Genomic DNA, 18,724 nt, shown 5'->3' on the forward strand with positions numbered 1-18,724 from the left:
TTCTTTTTACCTCTTCTCAGATAGGTGAAACCATACCTGATTTCCTTTGGTATTTTCCAGATTCACTTCCCTTTCATTGATGATATAAAATAAGATTCCTGATGATAAACACTTTGGGTCCTAGTGGAATTGGGGGTACAGTGCCCTTTGGTTTACTTCCCTTGTTGTTTACCCCTTTGAGAGCACAGACCAAAATTCTTTTGGGGGTGTAGAATTGGGAGTTCTGGCTTATGTAATTGCTTCTCCACTGGACATAGGTATTGGCATGTTGATCCATACCCCACCCCCCTGGCCTGTATCTATCTTTTCCCAGTGGGGTAGTGCCCTGGAAAGGTGAGGTTCCAGGAAGCATTGGTGAGATCATTTGCCTGGGGAAGTCAGGATGGAATCATGGTAGTTGGTGGCTGGAAGGCAGTACTATGGGAAGGAGCACAAAATGTTTAATGAACAGAAATCATGAACTAGGAATAGAGCAGATGAAAGTAGGAACCTTGGAGTGGAAGGCAGCTAGGAAGTCTATTTTAACTATGTTCTTAGGGACTGTGTTTTACTAGTCTCTGTTTGAGCTTGATAACTAACATGGTGGTGGACTAGAAATATTCTCTGGGAAAATGATGTCAGAATTGACAGTAGAACTAGGAAGCAGGATTAGGGCAGAGAGTTGCTCACAAACTTGAAGAAAATATATAAATACAAATTAACTGCTTACCACAAAGATCTAACCTGGGGCCCATCTCTATTCCTATTTAGCACTGGATCCTGTATAACCTCTGAGTCTCTCCCTTAGACTGAGTTTAGTCCATAGTCACAGCTGGAAAAAGCTATTTCTGAGATGATGTTAGCCCTGCAAAGCCTCGTGTCCATCAAATACTTCTGCTAACATGTCTAGAAGCTCACATTTAAAAGTAGACCAGTTTCTTCCTGCATTTTGAGATAATGGTTACCAAAATTATTTCAGGACTTCAAAGCGTGTTTAGCTTTGCTTACAAATATCAAACACATATCAAAGAACAAACAAATCATAATTTTTCTGCAGAATGCTTTGAACTAAGTCAGTGGATTTTGTTCAGTTTTAATTTATTATAGATGATGTAAGTAATTTTAGAAAATTAAAATGGTTTTAAAATTGAAGCCTTAAAAATAAAAAAAGGTAGTTGAGCGATAGCACAGTGGGTTAAGCACACATGTCGCAAAGCGCAAGGACCGGCTTAATGATCCCGGTTCGAGCCCCTGGCTCCCCACCTGCAGGGGTGTCGCTTCACAGGTGGGAAACAGGTCTGCAGGTGTCTATCTTTCTCTCCCCCTCTCTGTTTTCCCCTCCTCTCTCCATTTCTCTCTGTCCTATCTAACAATGATGACATCAATAACTACAACAATAATAACTACAATAACAACAAAGGGGCAACAAAAGGGAAAATAAATAAAAAGAAAAAAAATTTTAAAAATGTTTTATAGATTGCTGCTTCTATAGGCAAATAGTAGCAAAGCAAGCCATAATAATCTGATAGCCTTGCTTGAGTACTTGGTAGAATCCTTTCATGATATATGTGGATCAGTTATATTAATCCTTTCAACCTACCTGATAGAGTATACACATTGTCATGCTAAAGAATCCTGGACAGAGGAGCCTCTTGATCTGTGGAGCAGTGCTGAAGGTCTGACTCTCTCTCTATTCCTCTGTTTAAAAAAAAAAAAAAGAGGGGATAGGGTGGCACACTCAATTAAGCACACATATCACTCACTATGCACAAGGATCCAGGTTCGAGCACACCCCCCCCCCCACAGGGAGGATACTTCATGAGCAGTGAAGCAGATCGGCAGGTGTCGATCTGTCAATCTCCCTCTTTATCTCCTCCTCCCTCTCAATTTCTCTCAGTCAAATAAAGTTGAAAGAAAAAAGGGAAAAAATGGCTACTTGGAGCCATGGATTAATAGTGCTGACACTGAATCCCAGCAATAACTATGGTGGCGAAGGAAGGGAGGGAGGGAGGAAGGAAGGAAGGAAGGAAGGAAGGCAGGCAGGCAGGCAGGCAGGCAGGCCGGCCTACTGCCAGCAATAACCTGGTTTTTTGGGGAAAAAAATCTTTACAGATAATCTAAGGGAGGCTATTATCTTCACTTTATACATGAAGAAACTGAAGCATAGAGAATTTAAAAAACATACAGATAGTAGCTTATGGAATTAGTAGTGGCATGAGCTACTTCAGAGAGCACTCTGTAGAAACCGAAGGCTCCCGTTAAACTTGTGATGTACTTAAGTAGCTATATTTTTCTTAAAGTTTTACTATGTTTTTCATAGATTAAACAATTACATTTGGATATCCATAGGAGAATTTTTATTAACTTAAAACATAGAATTCTCTTTTAAAAGATTATTTATGAGAGAGAACTAGAACACCGTGCCACTAATCTGGCATAGGTGATGCTGGTAAAAGAACCTAGGACCTCCTGCTTGCAAGCCTAGTCCTCTGCATGCTGCCAATATATATCTCTTAAGTAGTAAAATATATAATGGTGAAATGCTTTGTGATGCATTATTACTTACATCATCTTGCTTAAGATTAATAAGAATTCATGATGATAATTCCTTATTATAGGTTTTAAATTCCCACAAGTAAAATGAGAGATACCTTTGTAGTGCTTTTCATGTGACTTTTAGGAAAATAGGGCCTGATAGTGCACGACAAGAAACAAGATCAAAAGGAGATAATTATGTGATTTTGAAGGGATGGTGTTGACCAGTTTGTTTTACATTTTATTAGAAAATTCTTTTATATTGCTACTGATTTAAGTCCCCAAAACAGTTCTTCTAGGAGAAATTAATGTCTGTGTGCAGCCCTATTTGAGGTTGTTTGGACATTTGTTTCAACTTAATGGCAGCTTAATTACTTAAGGATTTTTTTGTCATCAGAAAATTAATCTGTCTGCTAATACTTTCTGTATGTAATTACTGATGCCAGATGGGCAAGAGCATATTTTAGTTCAATTTAAAACAGATTAAAAATTGCTAGTTAATGACTTTATTTTGCATCTATTTTACAATGTGTATCTGTTTTTAAATATTTTGTGTGTGTTTCATGGATTTATATATTTGTAAGTTATATTTTATTTATTTATTTATTTTTCACCAGAACACTGCTCAGCTCTGGCTTATGGTGGTGTGGGGGATTGAACCTGGGACCTCAGAACCTCAGTCATGGGAGTCTGTTTGCATAACCATTATGCTGTCTCATAAAGTGTTTAGTTGGATAATTACTCTTACATGCTTTAAAATAGAAATTCTATCTGACTGTTATCTTAAAGAAAAGTTATACTAACAACTTAAGATTGTATAGTATTCTTCTCACCCAGACTTAGATATTTGGTGACCTACATAGATGAAAGGCTGCTTTCATATTGGGAGAAAAAAATAAAACTAACAAATGAATCAAACAACTTCATATCATAAATGAGTATTTGTAGCAACATAATTTTTGATATTTTATTTTACTAGGAACAAAATATTCAATACTTGACACATTGTAATTTGTCACAAGTTACAGAATTTATGTTATAACATTCATTGAGTTCCTGACATGAGAATGAAAAACTTTTTTTTTTAAATTGTTTTCTTTCTTTTAATTTTTTTCCCTCTTCCTTATTAGTTGAGGGGGGGCATACAGAGGGAGAGATAGATATCTGCAGACCTGCTTCACCACTCTTGAGACATCCCCTCTGCAGGTGGGGAGCAGGGGCTTGAACCTCAATCCTTGACATGCTGACATTGCAAAAACTTTTATATGCTATGATTGTGTAATAATAAGAAATAAAACTCTGCAAATGTGGATATGTAGACATGATTTAAAAAATTCCTTATTCTTAGTTCTAGTCCTCTCATCAAATGTAATGGTCTAGCTTGAATATATTGAGTACCTGCTACACATAGAACCTAGATTCATAAGTTATATAAAATAAGCTGATACTATTTTCTGAAGCATAAATTTTTTTCTGATTCTCTTTGTGGGTTCAATTAATTTTGAAGAAGAAAATCAAATATTTAAGCATTTCTCTCTATATATACACTCTCGTATTTCTCATCATTTGTGGTAGCAGCTATCCTGGTTGTAAGGTTTTTTTATTTGTTTTCTTTCTTAATTTGAGAACAATTTAATGAACAGTGTTTGAAATTTTTTTTTCTTTTTAAATTTTTTATTTATTAAAAGGAAACACTGACTAGGGATAAGAGTGGTACAACTCCACACAATTCCCACCACCAGAACTCTGTATCCCATCCCATCCCCTGATAGCTTTCCTATTCTTTAACCCTCTGGGAGTATGGACCTAGGTCTTTATGGGATGCAGAAGATTGAAGGTCTGGCTTCTGTAATTGCTTCCCCACTGAACATGGGCGTTGACAGGTCAATCCATTCTCCCAGCCTGTCTCACTCTTTCCCTAGTGGGGAATGGCTCTGGGGAAGCAAAGCTCCAGGACACATTGGTTGGGTTGTCTGTCCAGGGAAGTCTGGTCGGCATCATGCTAGCATCTGGAAACCAGTTAATGAGGCTGAAGGGTTGACATTCCATGCCTGATGTCTCTGGACACAGTCTGAACTGAAGCATGCTGAGGTGGTACTCCTTGCATTGATTAGGTTGGGATCGGCGGATACAGTATCATTTGGTATGAATTGAGAGAAGCATGCAGGAAAGTGAGCCCCACCCTAAAGGTTCCAGAACTGGGGGAAATGTAGGTTCTATAAAGGAAGTGGGAGGTTCCTGCTGTCTTAGGGTTTAAGAAGACAATAGATATTTATTGCTATAATCCCATTATTTGGCAATTGGGTTAACTTTGAAATATCCCTTTGTTAGGATTTGCTGTATCATACACAATATCACCATAATTAATGTCCTTTGACATTATTTATATATAGCTGTGCCACCAGTTGCTTCTGTTCTCCCTGGTCTAAGCTTTTAAGAGAGTCAACATATCAAAGACTCAGCCTATGTATTAAAAAGACTCAGTCTGTCATTTAAAAAGTTAGAGACATTCTATCAATTTTCCCTTCTCATATTAATTAAATCGTGATATATATGACTACAAATTAATAGGAGTGTTCATAAACACCATTCTCACCACCAAAAGACTGTCCCATCCCATCCCCCCATGAAGCTGAACACCCACTCTCACCCTCACCCCAAGGGCTTTTACTTTGGTACCTACTCCAAATTTAGTCAAATCCTGCTTTTAGTTTTCTTTTCTGTTCTTCTTTCTCAACTTCTGTTGATGAATGGGATCATTCCATACTCATCTTTATCTTTCTGACTTAGCTCACTTAACATAATTCCTTCTAGCTCCATCCAAGATAGGTCTGAGAAGGTGGGTTCATTGTTCGTAATAGCTGCATAGTATTCCATTGTGTATATATACCACAACTTTCCCAGCCACTCATCTGTTGTTGGGCACCTGGGTTGCTTCCAGGTTTTAGCTATTATGAATTTTGCTGCTATGAACATAGGTGTACACATTTCTTTTTGATTGGGTATTATGGACTCCATATTCCTAGGAGAGGGATTACTGAGTCATATGGAAGGTCCATGTCTAGCCTTGTGAGAGTTCTCCAGACTCCTCTCCACAGAGGCTGGACCAATTTACATTCCCACCGGCAGTGCAGAAAAGTTTCTCTGTCCCCACAGTCTCTCCAGCATTTGTTGCTGCTGTCCTTTTTGATGTATGCCATTCTCACAGGTGAGGTGGTATCTCAATGTTGTCTTTATTTGCATTTCTCTGACAATCAGCGACCTGGAACAATTTTTCCTATATTGTAGAATTCCCTTCTTTTTCAAAAGGTTTAATCACACTTCACTATAAGTGTATACCACACTTAATCTAATCATATGTGAATGATTGTTTAGATTGCTTCTATATTTTAGGTATTCTGAAATGTCCTGTAGTGAATATGGGAATTTTAACTTCTCTTTAAGATCCTGCTTCTAATTATTTTGAATAAACACCCAGAAAGAGGTGTTGATGCACTGTGTAGTAGTTTTATTTTTAATTCTTTGAGAAACTTCATACTATTTTTTTCTAGTTTCTGTGCCCTTATATATTCCTACCAAAAAGCATACCGGGGCCTATCTACCTTCCTTTCTTTTTTAATTAATTAATTGATCAATCAAGTAATTAATTTTTTTCCACTAGGGTTATTGATGAGGCTCATGTTGGCCATTTTTTCCCCTTTTTTGGTTTGATTAGACAGAAATTGAGAGAAAGTGGAAAGATAGAGGGGGAGAGACAGACACCTGCAGACCTGCTTCACTACTTGTGAAGCAAACACCTTGCAGGTAGGAAGCAGGGGTCAGACCTGGTTTCTTTTACTTAGTAATATGTGTGTTTAATTGGGTGTGCCACCGCTCACCCCCCCCCAGGATATTTCTTCAGATGCTAACCAGTAGAATAATTTGATTTCTTTTACATAATTAAAAAATCTAAGGGAGGGACTTTGTTTTGGGTCATGAGGACATGCTTCTCCTTCGAGATATTCTCTAGAAATGTCTCTTTTTCCTCCTCTGTTTCATCTTCCCATAACTATTGAACATACAATGATGAGAATAAGTAACGGTTTTGCCAACATGTTTTTCAAAGAGAATGAACTACTACTTGCTTACAGAGCATTCTTAGATAGTATTTATCTGAATTAGTAGGCAAGAAAACTACTATAGCAAACCCATCATAAGTGCGTAAGTGACACATTCCTTTCCTACTGCTGCTACTCATGGTTAAGTGTGCTTAGGTATTTTTTTCTTCTGTGCCTCTTTCTTCTGTTATTAGAGAAAGAGTGAGAATTCAGTACAGGTGAGATCTCTTTTCTGATCTAAGTTCATAATGTTTCTTTCATCTAATTGAAGAATATACAACTTCTTCCAGAGTATAGTTGAGGCACTGGTCATTATCCATTATTGGACTATCTTTCCTTAACGTCACCCCTGCGTTTAAAGATGTGTTGGCAGGGGAAAAAAAGTCTTCATGAAACACTTCTGATAATTTTCCATGTACAGATTAATGGTCGAGAGCCATGGTGTATTAGTTATTCTTTCATCAATTTAATTCTAATGTGTATTATGGGTTAAGACTGTTGAACATCTTCAGTTAATGATGGATCTCTTCTTGTATTATTAATGTAGATTTAATATCCTTTACTTGATCTTTTTTTTCTTATTAAAGAGATTTTAAAAATTAGCAGAATGTCCAGAAAAACTTGAAATGTTAATAATTTTTAAAGAAAATGTGCCTCTTTGGATAATGAAGGAGGGAATTTTTTTTCCCTCTTTCTCTATATCCTGACGTTGTCAGCTAAAGTTGTCTTGCTTAATAAGCTCTACAAGAACACCATGATTACTTTTTGATTAAAAAAATTTCCCAGTTCTTGATCAGACAATAAAAATGACATTTTCTGTTATATACCAGACAAAATTGGCTTGTTTACTGTAAAAACATGCATCTGCATAAGCCTGGAAGTATCTGAGTTTATTCATTATGGACCCAGAATTTAGCAGTAGAGCAGTGCTGGCAAGAAAGAATGTTAGTCATCTCTACAGATCCACTGTACATAGTGTTTTTCATGAGAAACCATCACTTACTTGGTTGAACAGATTCTCGAGTTAGATGTTCTTTCCCAGGAGAAATAGATATAAATATTAAGAATTACTAATGTTAATGGATTGCTCTTTGGCATGTATAGCTAAAAGCAAGAATTTAAACATATGTGTTTATAAAAACAATTTAGACTGATACAAATAAATAACCTTTGATGTACACTGGGAACAGTTGCTCTTTTGCTCAGGTTGAATCAAGCATATTATTCATGATGCGTAAATACTGCTTTAGTCATCTCGTCGCTTTCCTAAAGTTGTGTATGTAGGAGATTTACAAATAATTTTATTTTTTATTAGAAACGTAGGCAATGTTTTTTTTTTTTGTTCAAACAATCGTACTTAATAAATGAGATACTAAAATGCATAGTTTTCAAGCTTAAAAATAGTCTGATTTTGTTCCCCCTCCCCCCCGCCATTAGACTTGTGTCTCCAGAGCAGCCACCAAAAGCCAAGTTCTTGACTTTGGGGTCTAAATTCCGCTACAGTGGCCGTACTCAAGCCCAGACCCGCCAGGCAAGCACCCTCATTGATAGGCCAGCACCACACTTTGAGCGCACCTCTAGCAAACGGGCCTCCAGGACTCTAGATGGAGGTAAACACATTTATAGTGATTATTGGATTCTAATCTTTCTCTTAATCAGAAGATAGTGATTTAATCAGTGGAGTCGCCAGAAATACCCAAGTAGTATAGTAATTTTTCTAAGTAAGTAGCATGTTGTTGTTTATGTTAATAATTTTGTAGTGTGTTGAAGCTGTCATTCTAAACCCAAGTTTTCTTTATACTATGTGTGTTAGTTAAAAATCCTCATTGATGAGATGTGGTCGAACTTATTTCTTACTGGCATGATGGGATTATTTTCTGTTTTGTGTGGCTTTCTTTCTTTGACTTATTAATGGATTAAAAAAATAATAATTCCAAGTTTGTTTTTTTTTCCAATATAATGTAACATGAATTTTTATTTAAAAGAACTTGACAGTCATTGTATAAATCTGGAGCAGCAAGATAGCACACCTGGGTGTGTGTGGCACTTTGCCATACATACAGCCCAGGGCTACCCTGGCCCCACTGCTCGCTCTGTCTCTGTCTCTCTCTGTCAGTCTAAAAAAAATTGATGCTGAGTGGTAAAGCCCTAGTAATAACCAGCAACAAGCAAACAAACAAAAATCCAGCAACTTTTGTGTCAGTAGCTTTTTTTAAGAAAAACTTGTTGAAATTTATCATATAGGAAACCATTTATAACAGTGAATTTCTTTAGGTATAATGTTTAACAAAAAGAAAGACAATTTAATATGTTCCTTTACACAAGGGGATAGAAGTATGGATTCGCTTAGTTCAGTTAGAATCCTAGTCAGCTACATACTTGTAGTATCATCTACATTATACGTGGAAATATGTTGTATTGACGTTGCTTTTTTCTGTGTATGAATCTTACCACTTTATGTATGAATCTTACCCAGTCTAACGTTGGGTTAATAGTTTTTTAATGAAAGAACTGAGGTTACTTTTATATTAAAATGTTTTCCAGAGGACTTTCTTTTCTTTCTACCTCATAGAAAGTAATTCATGTGGATGGCTTTCTACAAGAAGTAATATTATTCCTGTTTTTTGGGGGGGTATCTCTGGAGACACGAGACTCTGTTGTATGTTTTCCCCTCCTCTCTCCATTTCTCTCTGTCCTATCTAACAGTGATAACATCAATAATAACAACAATAATAACTACAACAATATAAAAAAAAGGAATGATAGACAGAGAGCAAGATAGAATCCACTGCTCCTGGAGGCCATTTTTCCCATTTTGTTGCCCTTGCTATTGTTGTTATTGTTATTGTTGCCATCGATGTCGTCATTGTTGGATAGGACAGAAAAAATGGAGAGGGGGGGAATACAGAGAGGAGGAGAGAAAGATAGACACCTGCAGACCTGCTTCACCGCTTGTGAAGCGACACCCCTGCAGGTGGGGAACCAGGGGCTCGAACCGGGATCCTTACCCTGAGCTTTGCCCCATGTACGCTTAGCCCCATGTATGCTTAGCCCTCTGCACTACTGCCTGACCCCCTCTCCTTCTCTCTCTATCTCCCCCTTCCTTTCAATTTCTGGCTGTCTCTATCAAATAAATAAAGATTTAAATAACAAACAAACAAAAACATACAACAGAGTCTCACCTCTCCAGAGCCCTACCCCACTGGGAAAAGATAGGAACAGGCTGGGAATACTGATCAACCTGCCAATGCCTGTGTCCAGTGGAGAAGCAATGACAGAAGCCAGACCTCCCAGCTTCTGCACCCCATAAAAATTTTTGGTTTGTACTCCCAAAGGGATAAAGAATAGGAAAGTTTCTAATGGAGGGAATGAAACAGTGAACTCTGGTGATGGAAACTATATGGAATTATTATCCTTTTAATCTTGCAGGCTTGTTAATCAATATTAAATCACCAACAGAAATTTTTTTTAATTGGCAAAAAATTAATGTTTTTCTACTATTTATCAAAAAACTTTTTTGTGGCATGCTATAAAGACAGCTATTGGAAATGTGAGTAATTTCTTCATTTTATTTTATTTTTTAGAAATTACTACTGGTAGAGACAGAGAAAAATTGAGATGGGGAAAGGCAGATAGAAAGGGAGAGAGACAGATAACCTGGAGCTGTACTTTATCACTCATGAAACTTTCCCCCTATAGGTGGGGACCAGGGACTTGAACCTGAGTCCTTGCACATTATAATGTGTGTACTTCACCAAGTTCACCACCACCTGGCTCCTTTTAGAATAATTTCTATTTTAGTGTGTGCTCTTAACCAGGCACACCACCGCCTGACCTTAGTATTTTCTATTTCTGATAACCAACTAAAAAAGGCCAGTTAACTAAAAGATAAAAGTACTTTCTTTGTAGTGAAAGCTTTACACCTTTTTGCCTTGGTCTTTATCTTCCTGGAAGAAACTTAGAAAACAGATTCAAGGAAACACTGCCCAAGAATCATTAGTTGGGATTTTTGTAGGTAAATACAGAGATTAAATCTTGATTCTAGAGAATCTCCCATATAGTTTTATGAGACCACACATAAATTTATGCAAGGGTACCATTAACTTTTATTCAAATAAATATCTGCATTTCCAAATGTAGTACTTTAAAATTTTAAGGTGCTAAAAATTTTTGCTATCTGTTCACTTATCAGCAAGGCATTTAAAAAATTATTGGGGAAGGCTAATGGTATATAGTATAGGTGTTAACACATGGGCACAACCCCTCAGCTCCCCTTGATTGGTGTCTAGGAGACATACTAGGACCCCATTGTCCCTTTGTCCCATCCCCTCTTTCCCGTTTCCCATAGTCCTTTGCTTTGGTGTTATATGCCACACCCAGTCCAAGATACACCCATGAGTGAGATCATTTAGTATTGGTTTTTGTCTTTCTGGCTTGGCTCATTCAACATGATGCCTTTGAATTCTGACCACAGATGATGAGGTCAGTTCCTTGGCAATTTTATGGTCTCTAAAAGCCTTTTTTTTTTTTTTTTAAGTAAATCAAAAACTGTGCTGGCTCATACAACTACTTCACACGTCTTGTCACTTGCCACAGAGAATTTATTCAAGTGCCCAGTAAATGTAGTCAGTGTTGTTTGATATCTAAAAAAAAAAAATTATTTCTCTTTCCAGGACACTTTAATCCTTTGAGACTTTCAAACTCACGAATTATGAATTACAGACTTTAAAAGGACTAGTAAATCACTGCATTTTCTTTAAAATATATTAATTGTGCTCACGGAAACTGACCATCTTGTTTAAGCAGTTGGTGCAGAGGGTTATAGTTGTTCTGTATCTGAAAACAATGATTTTTGTAAGTGAAAGCAACAAACATTGCACAGTAATCCATTATTTTTTGTTTTGTGTCTTGGGCACTGTAACTCATCAGATGGGCAAGTTATCAAAAGGATTATTGTGCTGCTGTGAAAAATAGGAGGCTTTGCATACCAGTATATGACCCGACAGCTAAGAACTATTTTGATTAGAGCTCATGTTCTTTTTTCTTCCCCCAAATAAAGTTAGATTGTTACCTGGTACAGAGCCATTCTTTCCCCCAGCCATCCTCTATTTAGTAGATATGTTTTGCACTGTCTTTTTTGTTGTTGTTGGTTTACTTTTTAAGTGAGGGAAAATTAATTTAACTATATAAAATTAAAATTTCTTAGCTGTTAGAAAAAAACAAATGTGATATCTACAATCAAATATTAAAATTAAAACCAAACTATAATAGCTATTTTAAAGACAGGAAGATTGTGAAATTGGAAAACAAAACAAGGAAGCATAGCAGTCCTCTAAGAGGTTTACCAACTGAGGTATATTTGTAGACAGAAACAGTGAATTCCTGAAAGTTACTTATAACTGTGTACTATTGAAGGAAAACTTATTAAAAAATCATCTCAAAAATTAAAAAAATGGAAAAGTAAATGAGTTAATGTTAATGTTTAATATAATTTGGTGTAGAATTTCAAAAGTAACAGTGTCTAAGGACAATAAAGGTTTTTTTGCTTGCTTGTTTGCTTACCACTAAGATTATTTCTGGGGCTTGGTACCTGTATAAAGAATCTACCTCTCCAGGGATCGGGTGGTGGCGCACCTGGTTGAATGCACATGTTACAGTACGCAAGGACCCGTGTTCGAGCCCTTGGTCTCCATCTGCTGTGTTGCAGATGTCTCTTTTCTCGGTCTCCCCATTCTTCTCAATTTCTGGCTGTCTCTATCAAATAAATAAAGATAAAAAATATTTAAAAAAAGAATCTGCCTCTTCTGGCAGTCATTTTTTCCCCTTTGTTTTTATTTATTTATTTTGAGAGAGAGAGAAATTGAGAGAGGGGGAGGTAAAAAGAGAGACAGAGACTCCTGCAGCACTGCTTCATTGCTTGTGAATCTTCCTACAGGTGGAAACTGAAAGCTTGAACCTAGGTTCTTGTGCATGGTAATGTGTGCTCTTTAACCAGTGCAATACACCAAATCCCAAGTGCTTTAAAGGTCCTAAAAGGACCTTTGTGTTTTAACATAGAGAAGGAAGAACTGGTCACTTTTAGAAAATATATTCAAGAATATAATATATAATATATATATGAATAAAATATTTTTAGCCAGGAAGTATTTTGTCATCAGTGACAGAGTTTAGAAATAAGTTTTGGGAGTCAGGCGGTAGCACAGCGGGCATGATGTGAAGCGCAATGACTGGCATGAGGATCCTGGTTCGAGCCACCAGCTCCCCACCTGCAGGGGATTCATTTCACAGGCGGTGAAGCAGGTCTGCAGGTGTCTTTCTCTCCCCATCTCTGTCTTACTCCCCCTCTCCATTTCTCTCTGTCCTATCCAACCACAACGGCATCAATAACTACAGGAAAACAACAAGGGCAACAAAAGGGGATAAATAAATAAAAATAAATAAATAAAAAAGAAATAAGTTTAGGCACGAGTATGGAGCCCTTAGGAAATTAAAATAATGCTTTCATTGTAACTCTTGACATGAGTTACAGGCCATTGCAGGTATTTCAGCTTGTCTTAGAGCTCCTCCTACTGGCCAATATCAGGATCAGAGTTCTGTTGTTCAGAAATTTCTATTTTGAGAGTAGAACACTTTTGTTAAAAGTTTAAAAATGAGTTTATATGTTGAAATTTTTAGCGCCTCAGCAGTTGTTTTTTTTTAAATATTGTCTACATACTATCTGTCTGTTCAAATTTTAAGGGAGAAAATACCATTATATTTTGGTATTTAATCATCCTAGTTCAAGTTATCACTCTCCACTAGATACAGTCGGTGTTGTGGATGAGAGTCTTATGAAGGATCGTCCTGGCCCAGGTGGGCAGGTTTCAGCATATGGCCCAGGAGTGGTCAGCATTGCCATTATACAAGATGGGGATGGCAGAAGGGATGCCAGAATTCCAACTAAAGGTCCACAGGTGCAACTCATTGAAGGAAAGGTATGGTCAACTAGTAAAATGTGTAATTTTGTAAGCACACTTAAACTAGAGAGTGTTGGTTGCATGTGTTGTTTCCAACCTCACATATTCAAAATTACTCATTTGATGTTCTCTGTTGATATAATATCTCAATTTTCAAATATGTATAGGCTCTTGCTAGTTTGAACAAGGTCTCTAATCTTTGGTTATTCAAAGCAAAGTACATCAACATGAATTATATTAATGAAAGTAAGTAATTTACTGGTCTTTTTTATTATCTGCATAATAACTCTTTAATTATATCCCCAAACTGTAAAAATAGTTGGTTGTTTAAAATTTATTTTTAGTTTTTTGCAGGTAAATATTACAATGTAACACCTCCCTTTAGTATTTTAAATCTCTTGATTTGAATTTTTGAAATGATCATAGAGTATGAAACGTTATTATTCACTAGTAACATAATTTATTACAAGGATATTCTTAATCTCAGCATATTTTGAAAATGATGTGTGAGGTGATGATGCATTGCTCTTATCCTTACTGAATACGTGTACCATAGTGAATGATGAAGTAGGCTAATTTTGTTTTCAAATCTATCATTGCTCTTTAATGTTGCCTTGGGTAAGTTGAGCCACTTAGAGACTAATTTGAAGTGGCTTTGAACCCTTCAATCTCTATTCTACATGGCACAAAGTAGTTTCTTTAAATAGGTGACATTGGAAGTAAATATGAAAAAAGAAACAATCATCCTATGGACTTAAGGTGTTTTCTAAATCTTAGCTCTGAAAAATTTAAAGAATGCACCATGCGTGTATAAAGACTTTCTAGATGGAATAGCTGGCAGTGCCTCAGGAAGTCCTGCACTGAAAACTTTCATTGCTCAATGTTCAAGAGGGCTTGTGAACCGTGTAGGCCTTGTCTTATGACACAAGGACCAAGACTTCAGGTAGCATGTATATTATCAGCCACATCCCTTTATTAAATAACTAGTAATTTGTTTAAAATTTAGCTGATTGAAAATTACATAGATTAAAATAACTGAAATTGTATCCGGTAAGGTATCCTTTAGCTGCTGAAAAGTATTATTTTTTTTATAATTATGCAACTAAGAAAGTTAACTTTTTAGTTTATGTTCTTGCTACATTATGTTAATACTGTTCCTATTTCAGAGTAAAAGTTCTCACTAACATCCATTTCTTCTCTTTCTTTCTTGCTTTTTTTTTCCTGGTTGTATCTTTTTTGTTACCTCACCTTCAATCACACATTTCCTCTTGAGAATAGCCCTTTACCATGTGTCCACCATCACCACTCATTTGCTGTGTTTCCTCTCATTCCTCAAACCTTTTGCCAATCCCTGAACTGGATTTGCTTTCAGACATTTCAGAAGAAGACCCCTTTGGGGAGGCTGATGAAAACACTCTAGATAGCATAGCACTCCTTTCCACAGGGGAACCTTTAGAGCAGGAGGACAACTTCTGTCTTAGATCTGATTCAGTCTTAGATCTGGATAGAGCCTCTCCTCCACCCAAGTGCCCTCCCACTCACAGGGTGTCACTAAAAGAAGCTGTCCATGATGATTCTGAGTTTAGGTACTTTTCCTTCAGTTTCTGTAGATGCTTACCTTCCAGCTTCCCATCACTTCTTGATGAAGATGGGTATCTTGCTTTTCCCAGTCTCCCCAAGGTCTGGGTCTCCTTCCTCCCTACTGATATCCAGCACTATGTTCCCATCAGCTCCCCGTCATTCCTTCCCTCCCTCATCCTCATCTTTGGGCTACTTCTCTCTGCTTCTCAGTCAGTGCCTTTTTCTCTCATCTTTTCCCTTCCTCTGGCTCTATCCCTCTGCTATCTGGAGGCTAAGGCCATTTCCTTTCACGTGTCTTATGACTGTGACTTGAACGACAAAACTGAGGAAGAGGAAGCTGTTGCTGGCACTCCTTCATAAGTTTCAATTTGTGGGGTCACTAAAATTACTCTTCATCTTGGACCCTTCCTAATGTAGAGTGTAAACATGCGCATAAATTTTTATCACTGATTACCTCCAAATTAATATGATCTACATCTTTTTACACATAACATTTTAGTGCATGAGAATTAAGTGTAACCAATTCCCTTCCATTGGTAGCCATTGTCCAGGTCCACACGTTCTGACATTAGTCAGAATTATTTTATCAATATAGATAATCTACACTATATTGAGTTTTATTTTTTTTAAAGGAGTCAGGAGGCCCTCTATTCCTCGTAACAATACAGGCTGTTTCTCTTTTGCACAGATATTAGTAACTGTTCTTTTAAGATGTAAACTATACATATCACTTAGGATATAGTGAATACTAATGTAATTGATGTGTATATGAGAAGAACACCTTTTAGCATTGTTAGGTCTCTTATTAAAACCCAATTTCAGTTCTTGAATTTATGAGGATATATCTGTAACTTTTACTTTAGACATTTGTAGGTCTATTTTCAAAAACTCTTTATCTCCGTATTACTGTAGCATGTACGGACCAGATGATTTTCAGATTTTTTTTTAACTCTAAATCAAATACTTATGTAAGAGAATCACTATCAGCAATTTTCTAAAGAGGAAATGATTGTTATTTTTTATTTAATAAATGAATGAAAAAATGACTGAACTTTTAAACCACATAACTATATGGCCAGACCTCTTTCTTTAATCTTGTATTTAAAATTAGGTATCTGGTGTGGGGATTTTTTTTTTTTTTACTCTACACACTCACTTTTGCACTACTTATTAGTGTTAATGTGTAGTATATTGTGCCAAGTGTGACCTGGTGACTTAATGCCACATATACTGTGGGCATTGTCAATTCACAGGATAAATCATAAGGTGTAGAGCAAATCTAAAGGGAAAGAGTAAAAGTAATGCTATGATTAGGTATTATGTGAGAAATCACAATTCTTGAATGTTATCTCACCTCAAGAATGCCAAAGATTGACATTATAGAGAATTAGTGTTGACCAAGGAGTCAAAAGATGATTCATTCTGAATGCGTTGCTGAATAACTGTTTTGTTTTTCACTCGTGATAAGAATGACACTCTGAGCAACCACCTTACCCCTTAAAAGTATTTGAATGATTTAAAATTTTTTTTAAAAAAATCTGAATTCTCAGATTTAACAATATCATTCCAATAAAGAAAAACAAGAACATATGATCATGCAACAATAATTTGATCATATGTTTAAGACTGTCAGATGATCCTGCTATGAATTAACATGTAAAAGTTAAGCTATTTTGCTTTGGTATGAAAAAAATCAGTATTTTTCCTTCTTGCCATTACTCTCCTTGAGTCAATAGTCAGCATTTATTTATGCTAGTTTCAAACATACAGATATATTTTTTTGAATCATTAGAAACTAAAACTGAAAAAAAACTGAAAAAAAGAACCTAAAAATTGTTCAACTATAAAGTTACTCTGTTTAAAGAATTTATGAAAGAATCTATATTAAAATGTCTATAAATATATTTTAAATATGTACTTTTTTAACATTAAAGTATTGAAAGAAACTAATTTCCCCAAAAGAAAAATACCTGTTAAATAACTGAACAATAGGGCAAACATTTATTCCAGATATAAAACGAATGCCAGATTTGACAACTTTTTACTTTGTCCTCATCTTTGTTTGACTAGACACTCCAAATTAGAGCAGATTGAATTATGCCATTTTTACACTCTTACATTTTATGCCTGATTAAAAATATATACATCCAAAAGTGTCAGTAGCATGTATTCTAGGGATTGAGAAAGAGTGAAGCTTCCATTCTCCATTCCTTCTTTGCAAAGGACCATTTCCATCATCTATCTGTACAACACTGTAGGTGAAGAAAGACGAAAGTGGCTTAATATCCTACATTTTCTGAGGGCCAAACAATAAAGGTTGGTAATGCTGGTTCACCCTTTTAAGTTTAAACACAACTTCTTTGTACTGATGGTAGAGTTTCAACTAATAATAGTTCCCTTCTCTCTGGTGGCCATTTGCTGTGTAACACGTCAGGTGAAGATGAAAGAAAAGGAAACACAACTAGAGGATAGGTGGATATTTTCCCCCTAAGTTAAATACCTGATGGCTGCTGCCCGCCATGATTATTGTGTATGGGATGTTGCACTTACAGGGTTCATTTTTTAATTTTGCTGTTGAGGCTTTAGGTTCTTAATATTTTTATTCTTCTTTTATCTTAATGTCTTAAACTATCCAACTCAGGTCATTTCTGGTGCTTGCTGACTGATGCACTTATGTTTATTTGCCTTTCCCCTGTGTGATTTAATTTCACAGAAAAGTACCTTGAGAGTAGAAGGGGATAATATTTATGTCAGACATAGCAATTTAATGTTGGAGGTTTGTATAACTTAAGCGAAAAAAAAAACAACTGTCCTAATGGCTGCCAGGTTGCTGAGGACGGGAGGTCACGCAACGCTGGCTGGCAACTTTCTTCAAGCACGGTGCATGAAATGCATGTGGGAAGTTTCAGCTTGGGAGTGCATGTACCCAGTATGACTTTGTTCTTTTAAAGTGGCTTAGGAAGGAACATGCCTACCAGAGGTTCTCTAAGTGGCAACTGGGAAAAAAAAAAGTTGTTTATCAAATCAGTAATTATTTTATCCATTAATATTGAAGTTAGTCTAGTCTATAAATAAACCTATATTTTTTTCTTAATTGGTTATTTCTAGTGCCTAGAATTTGAATTAATTTAAAAAGGAAACATTGTCAAAAAAAAAAAAAGAATTTGCATTAACTGAATCTTATCTTTAATATACATTCACCAGAACAGATATTTGTTGACATGGCCTTAAATTGCTTGACTTTTAAACAAACAGTGGCCATAGTTTGGGGGTGAGTGGGTAAAGTCACTAAAAATCATGTATTTAGTAGCGTGGTCCACAAGAGTATTTTGTTTGGTAGTATGTTAATTAATGGGATTGATTTAAAAAATAGAGTGTATGAAAGAAAGAAAAACTAAAAAGCTAGCTACCTGACTAGAGATGTAAAATATATTTCCCGTGTCACATGAGAACAGGGTTGTCCTTTCTGACTTTAGGCTAGTATGTTGCAATACATTCTGTGGAAAACTGCAATTCTCAGTAATCTGACTAATTTGTTTGGTTGCTTTTGGCAGCTTTTAGAACTTTTTGAAATGT

General features: G+C 36.2%; 1 protein-coding gene across 27 annotated transcripts in view; it reads left to right on the forward strand.

The window, feature by feature from the left end:
- EPB41L2 (erythrocyte membrane protein band 4.1 like 2) overlaps nt 1-18,724 on the forward strand; it is a 227,733-nt gene that overhangs the window by 171,332 nt on the left and 37,677 nt on the right. For 14 of the 27 annotated variants that reach the window (XM_060190456.1, XM_060190454.1, XM_060190461.1 and 11 more), the window contains 3 exons: nt 8,049-8,221; nt 13,413-13,585; nt 17,862-17,924. In XM_060190456.1, the coding sequence (XP_060046439.1) occupies nt 8,049-8,221; nt 13,413-13,585; nt 17,862-17,924 (409 nt within the window). Of the gene's footprint in view, nt 1-8,048; nt 8,222-13,412; nt 13,586-14,845; nt 16,415-17,861; nt 17,925-18,724 lie in introns of those variants that run through there. The other 13 variants (XM_060190460.1, XM_060190473.1, XM_060190468.1 and 10 more) reach the window with 2 other exon arrangements.

The sequence above is a fragment of the Erinaceus europaeus genome, chromosome 4 (genome assembly GCF_950295315.1).
Source record: "Erinaceus europaeus chromosome 4, mEriEur2.1, whole genome shotgun sequence".
In the NCBI taxonomy this organism is placed as follows: Eukaryota; Metazoa; Chordata; class Mammalia; order Eulipotyphla; family Erinaceidae; genus Erinaceus; species Erinaceus europaeus.